This window comes from Chionomys nivalis, chromosome 8 (assembly GCF_950005125.1).
Source record: "Chionomys nivalis chromosome 8, mChiNiv1.1, whole genome shotgun sequence".
Lineage (NCBI taxonomy): Eukaryota > Metazoa > Chordata > Mammalia > Rodentia > Cricetidae > Chionomys > Chionomys nivalis.
The window spans coordinates 16,065,786-16,075,083 of NC_080093.1; the positions used below are offsets into that span (position 1 = coordinate 16,065,786).

The 9,298-nt window shown below is 50.7% G+C and overlaps 2 protein-coding genes across 8 annotated transcripts in view; one reads left to right on the top strand and one right to left on the bottom strand.

Moving 5' to 3' along the window:
* Positions 1-2,832, top strand: part of Sec31b (SEC31 homolog B, COPII coat complex component) — a 35,190-nt gene extending 32,358 nt beyond the window's left edge. For 5 of the 7 annotated variants that reach the window (XM_057777743.1, XM_057777741.1, XM_057777744.1 and 2 more), the window contains one exon: positions 124-1,543. In XM_057777743.1, the coding sequence (XP_057633726.1) occupies positions 124-303 (180 nt within the window). In that variant the 3' untranslated portion in view covers positions 304-1,543. Of the gene's footprint in view, positions 1-123; positions 1,544-2,645 lie in introns of those variants that run through there. The other 2 variants (XR_009057565.1, XR_009057564.1) reach the window with 2 other exon arrangements.
* On the bottom strand, positions 1,374-8,850 carry Wnt8b (Wnt family member 8B). Its single transcript, XM_057777747.1, has 6 exons — positions 8,836-8,850; positions 7,858-7,996; positions 6,706-6,831; positions 5,838-5,980; positions 5,183-5,677; positions 1,374-1,397 (listed from the first exon to the last, which is right to left on the bottom strand). Exons 1-6 carry the CDS (start codon positions 8,848-8,850, stop codon positions 1,374-1,376), a joined length of 942 nt encoding a protein of 313 aa, XP_057633730.1.
* Positions 8,851-9,298: the final 448 nt, after the last annotated feature.

Genomic DNA, 9,298 nt, shown 5'->3' on the forward strand with positions numbered 1-9,298 from the left:
CCTTGAGGCTCAGAGCCATCTTCCTGAACGTGGGTCTGGGACTCGAGTTCTCTGATACTTTCCACGCTGTCAGGGTCGGGGCTGGACTGGACGCATCTAATCTAAGAGTCAATCCCTCCACAGCTCTCACCGCACGTCCTGGCCGGGCTCCATGAAGTTGCCCGATGTGTGGATGCAGGCCACTTTGAACAGGGCCTGGCAGTGCATGCGCAGGTGGCGGGCTGCAGCAGCTTCAGCGAGGTATCCAGCTTCATGCCTGTCCTGAAGGCTGTCCTCACCATCGCACACAAGCTGCAGGGCTGAGCCAGCAGCTTCCCTACCAGGAGGCCATTTCTGCTCTTCTTGAGCTCCTGGCGGCAAGGGGGAGTTTCTCAGCAGACTGTGTTTAGCTCCCAGTCCTCTTCCCTTGCTGCCAGGTATGTGAGGCTGAGGGCTTGGCTCCAACTAGCTGAGTGCCTGTTTCTTACCCTTTGCCTGCCTACCTGGGACTTTCTCTGGGCCTTTCAGCCTGAGAGGTAGAGTAGAGTCAGGTGTTACTTTCCTAATGGCAGTCCTGCAGGGCCTGTACCAGAGGGTCTCACACGGGCATGTTCTGTTCGGATGGCTTCAGAGAGGGTAATGTGTCATTAGTTCAGTCTATCTCTGCCATGACTCACCTGATAGCTCTTTTTTTGTTCTTTCTCTAACTGTACTTCCCCCTGCCTCTGTCTTTATATTTTAAGGTTCACATTTATTGCAGCCTCAGGGATCTGGAGAGAACTGGTTAATGTTCACTTTTTCAACAAGTCATGGACATGAGGATTGGGTGTGGGTGTTGAGCAAAATCGAGAGAAGAAACTGGCCCTTTAAAAAATGGAACTTCCGCCGGGCGGTGGTGGCGCACGCCTTTAATCCCAGCACTTGGGAGGCAGAGGCAGGCGGATCTCTGTGAGTTCGAGACCAGCCTGGTCTACAAGAGCTAGTTCCAGGATAGGCTCCAAAACCACAGAGAAACCCTGTCTCGAAAAACAAAACAAAAAAAAAACAAACAAACAAAAAAAAAATGGAACTTCCCATGTCTTAGCATTCCTCAGAGCTGGCAGGTTGGGTGGCAAGGGGAAGAGGTACAGTGAGACTGTGAGGGAGAAGCCTGTGGAGCAGCAGCTCTCACCTGTGGGTCACGACCCCTTTGGGAGCTGAGTAACTCTTTCACAGGAATCCCTAAGACCATGGGAAAACACAGATATTTACATTACAATTCATAACAGTAGCAAAAGTAGTTATGAAGTAGCAGCAAAATAATCTTATGGTTAAAGCATTACACTGAGGAGCTGCACTAATGGTGCTGCATTAGGAAGGTTGAGAACCACTGCTGTAGAGAATGACCCTTGACCCTAGGCTTGAGCCTTGCCCAAGGCCTTAAACTATCCAGTCTGATTTTTAAGCCCAGTTCTGAAATCAGAGCCCGGCTTCCCCTCCGCTGCCTTATGTCTCCAAACTGCTTTCTCTGCCACGTTTTCATGCTGACCTCTTAAACAGTGCAATAAACTGATCTGCTTTCCAAAGTCCTTTCCCAATCCTTGTCTCCTCCCGGTCCTCCTTTGCTGATGTTTCCCTTTCTAAAACGGAGAGGTCTTGCTTCCTGTACTAAGGTCTGGGGAGAGATAAGAACTAAAATGTGGAGGAAAAGAACTTTTAAAAATTTATGTGTATGAAAGTTTAACCTGCATATATGTCTGTGTACTATGGTTAGTATTTGGTGCCTACAAAAACCAGAAGAGGTCACTTAGTGGGTGCTGGGAATTGAACCCAAGTCCTTTGGAAGAGCAGCCATCTCTCCAGCCCAAGAAAATAATTTTTTTAGCTTGTAGTCTTATGGACTTGTACTGCAGGCCTTTCCTGGCAATGTCTGTAGGCACACTGCTGCGTGTGTGTCTGTCTGTCTGTCTATCAGTCTGTTCTTCTGACTGTCTGTCTCCATCTGTGCCTGACAGTTAGCTGCAGAGTTTCCCCCACACCACTTCAGGGCTGAGCTCAGCTGCACAAAGGGCCTGGGTGTGAAGCCAGGGGGTAGCAGCCCTAATCCTGTTGTCGATCCCATCATGTCTGCAGGCTAGATGTGTGTGTTTGGGAGGGAGGGATTGTTAGGCAGTATTTGTTTGTAAAGCCACTTGCTCTTCAGATAATACTTGTGCTAACTTCTATTGATGAAGCAGTGTGAGCCCCAGCAAAGTCCTTTCCCAAAGTGTCTTTGAAGCCAAGAGCCCATTGAAGGGAAGAAAGGCCGGGAGAGGGGATTAGTTTGTTCAGCAGCTGTGAATTTCAGTGGGAGGTTGATGAACTCTGAAGTCTTTGTTTAAATTAAAGGGGTGGGGGCTGCTGCTGGAGCAAGAGCCCCACTTGGGGCCCTGAACTAACACAAGGAGAAGTCTGAGCTGCAGGGAGCTGTGTACTGACTGCGGAGACTTTTCCCAAACACTTTCGGAAAAGGTGTTGTGAGGAGAGAAGGGGGCGGAGTGGCGGATTAACATGTGAAATGAAGTTTTCATTGACTTCAGCGGGGGTAGAAGGCTGTTTTAATGGCATTTTGTTCCCCTATTTTCTCTTCCTGAGCTCTTTAGAGATATTGTTTTGCTAAGACAGGCTTTCTTCCCTCTTCTTTCCAGTCTGAGGATTGCCTCTATGGGAGCCAACATAAATATTTCTCCTCCAGGAATGTGGGTTAATTAAAAGGAAACGAATGACTGGAAGCATCCAATCCAGACCGACAATAGGCGAGTGCCCTGGCCTGCCCTCCCCTCCCACCACCACCCGCGCTACCAGCTTGCCAAGGACGACCCTTTCTCTCTTTGCACTGACCTGCTCCTAAGGCCAAGTGAGGCTGGGATTCTTTTAAAGAAAAGAAAGCCCGCTTATGTGTAGGTTCACAGGCCAGGGGCAGGAAGGAGACAGTGTTTTGCTCACCCCACCCAGTGTTCTCTCAAGGCCTCCTCTACTCCTGTCCTCAGACAGAGACAGATGGGCTCCTTGAGAGCACAGAGGAGGGAAGGGGCCTGGGTGACTGTGCCACCCCACACTAATTTACAAGCCTGCTGGGCTTCTCACTGTCAGTTCAAATGTGTAGAGGAAAATTTGACTAGCTGACTTCAGAGCTGCCTCGCCTTCCCAGTGGCAGTCTAGAGTTGTCTGCAGAGCCACAGAGATTTGGTGAAGCCAAGAAGCCTTGAACTGAGGGATGCTGATGGTGTTGTTAGCTGTCTCCACTCCAGTGCATGAACAGTGCATGAAGGTGGAGTGTATGGGGAGCAGTATTTCTTTATAGAACTGAATGACCTGGATATCAGTCATACCCGCTTGCGAATACAAAGCAACCAATGAAAGAAATGAGTGTTTAGAGTTTAGAGTCTGACTTTTAAGTTCTGAACTTTGAAGCACAGTGCTTCTACTTCATGCTGAGCGCTCTGGAAAATGCAGATTCACTTTCCAGCACCGTATCTTTATAGTTTTCAGTTGCATTGCCAGTTTTCTTCTTTACGAGTAACTGTTGGGTGAGACAGTGGGATTAACGATACTGTTGCTTGATTTGGGACAAGAAAGGATAACTTGGGAGACTAAGAAGGCACAGATAAAAACTGAGGGAGAAAAAAAAGGGCCTTTTACTGATAGAGCTACAAGAGAAGTGGATCCCCTGTTAAAGAAGAGAAAAACGCCCCCAATTAAGTGTTGATAGGACCAGAAGTTGGTCAGTGCCAGAGGCAGGCTCTACTCTTCTGCGCTTTGGCGCTGCGAGCTCTGTGCTTCCTTTAGGAGAAGGGGATGAAGTAAGAATGTGGCTGGCTCTGCTCCAGAAATGTTGTGGCTGCCCACACCCAGGACTAGCCTAGGGTGGGAGCAGCTATGTGGAAGGTCTGGGCTGAACTGGCTCTCCTGTTGCCAAGTCCCTATCTCATAAACAAGCCCCTGCTAGACTGCCCTTCTCCGAGAAAAGAACCTCAGATCCAGAAGCAGCAAGCTCATGGCTTCCAAGTGAATGCATTAGTGGAAGGTTTACGTGGGTGATTTACTAATCCCTGGCAGATTAACCTCACTCAAATCAAGCTAACTACTTAGGCCATCAGGGGAGGCTCCAGGGAGATGGTATCCTGCCAAAGTGGGAGGGAGGAGAGAGAGCTGAGAAGTTAAGTTTCAACTTTGCCTTCCCCTCACCATTCCAGCGAGTTCAGGATTTGGGGGGAGGGGCACATATCAGAGACTGAAATAAATTAAAAGGTCAAGGGCTCTGAACATCCTATTAGCAACAGTTTCATAGCAGGGGGATTACTTATCCAGGAAAGCATCCAAGGTTCTGAATCCTGCCCATTTGAGAACCAGGTTATGGGGCAGGGCTCCTCCTCCCTAGGCCCTGCCTTTCCAGGTACAGACCCAAAGGGTGTCTTGGCTCCTTTGGAGGAGGAGACAAGACACAGATGACTGCTGTGGCCAGGAAAGTTTCGTCAACCTGCCTGGAGCTTCTTTGGTGTTTAGGAAGGTCACTGCTCAGCTGATGAAGTCCATCAGTGACGGGGAGGGGGGGGGCCCTCTGGGGTTCCCTCGTCCCCATATTCAAATGCTTTCTTGTTCCCAGCTTTTTTGTTTGTTTTGGTTTTTGTTTTTTGTTTTTTTTCCCCAGGCAAGTAGGGAAATGGGAAGACAAAGTGTTAGATTTCTGAGGCGTCAACCTCAGGGGATCTACGTCTAGACTGTAGGCCCTAGAGGCTCTGGCTCCTGGGAGGGAGGTGCAGCTGAGGTGGGCAGAAGGGCCATTGTCTTTACCTGGACTCTTCGTGTCTGAGAGGGTTCTTTCCTCGGCCCGGCCCGGTAAACTAGGTCCAGCATTAAGACAGCTCGGGTCCGGGGTAGGGTAGGGTGAGGTGACGAGAATCGCCTGTTTTCGCCCTTTTCTCAGGAACTGTGCAGAATTTTAGAACAGTTTTGAGACCTAAGAGTGAGCTACGAAGACCATACAGAGGAATCCGGGAAACAGTTTAGAAGTGGCACTCGGTGGAGACCGCGGCCTCTGCCTGTCAGGATCGCTGGGCTAGGGAGTGCGAGGTCCCCAGTCTGGGTCCCTCTATTTCCGGGGACGAACAGGGAAAGAGGCAGGAGGAGACCCTTAGGGTTTCTTCCCAGGTTTGTGCGCAGCGCCTCTCGGCGGCCTCTCGGCACGGCTGCAGAAGTACTTGGTGACCCGCCGGCGGCACTGCTCGCAGCGGACCGCGCAGCACCAGTGAAACTTGCAGTTGCAGCTGGACACCGTCTCGGTGCGGCGCTCCTCCACCGCCAGCCCGCAGTCTCCGCACAGCCGGCGACAGCTGCGCCGCTCCCAGCGGCCCAGGGCACGCCCGCGCCGCAGACACTCTCGGCCCTCGGTGCCTTGCAGCCCCAGGGTCTTGTTCTCCAGGCAGTAGTCGGGGGAGTCCTCTAGGTGCACCAGCTCGCGCGTGGAGATGGAGCGGAAGGTGTCGGCGATGGCGCCACGGCCCGCCGCGCTGTTGCCCGCGCCCTGGAGCAGGTCCACCTTGAGCGCCGCGTGATACTTCTCCTTCAGGTGCGCGCCTACCTCCCGGAACTCCGGCAGCTGCAACCAGCAGGTCTGCGTGGTGCAGCTGCCAGACACGCCGTGGCACTTGCACGTGCGTTTCATGGTGCCCTTGACCGCCTGGGGAAAGAGCTGCGCGTAAGCCGTCCCAGCCCGGAGGAATTGCAAAGCGCCTAGCTAGGGAGTAGCCGGCTGGTTGGGTAGAGTCTGTTAAAGAACCGAGGTGTTGGAGCTGGTAGAGAATGGAGCCAGCTGTCTAGTAAAGGGCTGCGGGACTTACCTTGCGGCCAGCCTCATTGTTGTGTAGATTCATGGCTGCCCGGGCATCCTGTCCTGTCTCCAGGGCATCCACAAACTGCTTGGAAATTGCCTCTCCGAAGCCCACGTTGTCACTGCAGCCTCCCCAGAGCCAGCCTTGCCCTCCTGAAAAGGCAGGGGCAGGAAAGCCATTAAGTCTACAACTTCTGGGGCTCCTGTTTCTAATGGGGTGGGGTGGTGGGATCTGTGGAGGAGACTCTGGAATAGGAACGGGTTGAGGTTGGTTGAGTGCCCTGTTTCTGGATTAGTTTTAGTCTTGATTCGTTTTTGCCACCTTTTCTGTCCTCTTTCAGCCTGAGCCAATCCCCTCTCAGGCCTACTCGACAGAACTAGTTGGCACATGGATTCTGCCTGCACGCTTCTCCGCAGGAGAGTGCACGTGTCTGGTGGGTAGGCGGTTGGAGTCTGGGAAGGGACAAGAGTTCAACCTTTGAGAGAGGAAGAGGAACCAAACAGAAGTAATAATAGGGAGTCGTGAAGCCGGAAATGGAATGAAAGGGCACAGAGGATGGGGAAGGCCATGGAAAATCGTGGAATGAGGGATGAACAGAGGACAAGGCAACAGGAAAGGAAGTCCCCCTGTGAGTCTACATATGATTCCCTTATTATTGTGTTTAAGGAAAATTTAGGGGGAGAGCAGACCTTAAACTGCTCAGGTAGAGTTGTCACTGCAGTGTGTGGGAGCTGGAACTGGCTCGCCCTGCTCTGGCAGAATTTCCCTCATGTTTAGAAGAATACAGTTGTATTCCTCCAAGTCCCCACCATGCTTTTTGTTGTGTAAGTGAACTTCCCCTCCTGCCTGCGCTCCCCATTCCCACGTTTCTACTCACCCAGTTGTCCATTTCGGGAGTCATCACAGCCACAGTTGTCAAAATCTCCAAGGCTGCAGTTTCTCGTCAGGGTGTACATGACTCCAGCAGAGCTGATGGCGTGTACAAACGCTGTCTCCCGGTTAGCTGGGGAGCCAAAGTCCCTCGAGGGTTAGAAGAAGAGGTTGCAGCCCAAAGAAACACTAATGTGCTACTTTCTCTTAATGCCTCCATCACAGGCACCCTCCCCAGCTCTACAGATTTCTCCTGAATCTTGTAGCCTGCCCCCTTTCAGGATCCATCCCCTCCCTGCGCTCAGTCCTAGCCTCCCTCCCTCCCACTTTCCAAGTCACACATTTTGTGAGTGGTCGGCTGGACGGCGGATGACATGCTCATGAAGGATTTAGGTTGGAAAGAACCCAGCCCATTTCCTCCTGGAAAGTCCAGAAAGCGTGTGTCAGTCTTGAAAAGCTCCTCCAATGGGCTACCTTCTCAATACTACTTATCACCTCTATGGTAACCTGGTCTCCACACTTTCCTGGCTCAACACCTCTAAGCCTGCTGAAAGGACAGACTAAGCAGTGTGAGGGTTTATGACCCTACCCTACATCTCTTTTTTTGTTTTGTTTTTTGTTTTTGTTTTTCAAGACAGGGTTTCTCTGTGGTTTTGGAGCCTGTCCTGGAACTAGCTCTTGTAGACCAGACTGGTCTTGAACTCACAGAGATTCGCCTGCCTCTGCCTCCCGAGTGCTGGGATTAAAGGCATGTGCCACCACCACCCAGCCCTACCCTACATCTTGGTATTGCTTAGAGTGTGAGGAAACCTTTGGCCAGCTGGGCAGCCAAGGGCAGTACAGGACAGGAGATGAAGCAAAGGGTATTAGACAGTGAGGGATAAAGAGATAGATAGATAGATAGATAGATAGATAGATAGATAGATAGATAGATAGATAGATAGATAGATAGAGGAGAGAAAGGGAGAGGAAGGAAGGAAGAAAGGAAGAGAAAGAAAAGGAGGAGAGTAGGAAACAAATGGGGCAGAGAAGGAAAAGAGATCGCAGAAGAGTGTGATGTACTGAGTCAAAAGACTGGGTAAAAATTAAGGATGTAGAAGAGGAGGGGGCCCAATCCATGACCAGGGGTTCCTGGAGCAGAGGCCAAGGCTTTCCTTACCACTACGGAGTCCGCCGTGGCTGGACAGCTGCAGAGCTCTCTCAGGGCAGTTCCAGCGGTCCCAAGCAAACTGGTATTTACATTCTTCAATACCACTCTGGGCGCCAGCTGCCACGCTGCTGGAGTAGACGAGGTAAGCCTACAGGAATATGGGCTCGAACTTTAGCTTCAACTTAGGAGACCCTTGTCCCGAGCAACTCTCTGACTCTCTTCCACTCCCAGTTCCCTAAAGCGTGGGCTGAGAAAGCAGGCTGTAGGTGCTATCTCATTTCATAGCGCCCATGTCCTTGTGGGTAGGGAGCATTGCAAAGTCAAGATGCCAAGGCTCAGAGAGAAGTGCTTTGCCCAGAGCCTCGCAGTTGGCAGAAGGCCAAAGGAGGGGTTGAATCTGATGTCTATCAAGCCCTACTTCCCACCAGTCTTTGCTCATCATACTAAACCATCTCCCTACAATGAGCCCAGTCACACAGTTCTTGAAATCTCAGGTCTCTTTACCCCACTACTAGGTAAGGATTGGTATTTCGGGAATACTTCCACGCAGTGCAGTTTCCAAACATTAGGGGGTCACTGCACCTGTCAAAGCCAGTGCCTTTTTTGGTTCTGGAGATTTCCAGCCATCCATTCAGTAACAATCCACCCAAGTTCGCATCTGAGCTCTGAAGTTTGCTGAGGCTGCAGGCAAGTAAGTCCCTGCCTGTGCTGTGCGCTACAACATGATGGAAGTTGTAGGTGTAATGAAACCACCTGTGTTATCCTCAGCCAACAAGTTTTTTTTTTGGTTTTTCGAGACAGGGTTTCTCTGTGGCTTTGGAGCCTGTCCTGGAACTAGCTCTGTAGACCAGGCTGGTCTCCAACTCACAGAGATCCGCCTGCCTCTGCCTCCCGAGTGCTGGGATTAAAGGCGTGCGCCACCATCGCCCGGCATAGCCAACAAGTTTTTAAAACTAGAGACACCTGAGTTTGTCAAAGATGTCTTACCTTTGGGCCGGTCATCAGAAAATTGTTCACTGACCTAGAAGAAGGAGAAAGCAGAGCACAGTGGAGAGATATGCCAGTTTGTTTCCGCTTCCAAGAGCCACAGAGATCATTACCACAATATCATTGAGAGAAGGGAAGGGCAACTAGCTTTCATAAGACATGTTTATGAGCAGTTAATAAAGATAGCCTTCTCAGGACCAGCAAGATGGCTCAGCAGGTAAATGTGCCTGCTGCCAAGCCCGACAACCTGAGTTTGACCCCGGGAACCCACAGGTAGGTTGGTAGGAGAGAGCCAACCCCTGCAAGGGTTTCTGACCCCCACTCATGCGCTATAGCATGCATGCTGACTCCACGTGCACATCCAAAATAAATTTTAAAATAATTTTAAAAATTAAAAATATAACACATTTAGTTAAAAATATAAATTGAGAGTATATATTTCTTTAGATAAAAAGGTTTATTT

Excerpts from the sequence above, each read along its gene's own strand:
- Wnt8b (XM_057777747.1), bottom strand. Across the intron at positions 5,981-6,705 it reads CTCCCGAAATGGACAACTGG|GAGGGCAAGGCTGGCTCTGG; the intron begins GTGAGTAGAAAC and ends CTGCCTTTTCAG. Across the intron at positions 5,678-5,837 it reads ACAATGAGGCTGGCCGCAAG|GCGGTCAAGGGCACCATGAA; the intron begins GTAAGTCCCGCA and ends CTCTTTCCCCAG.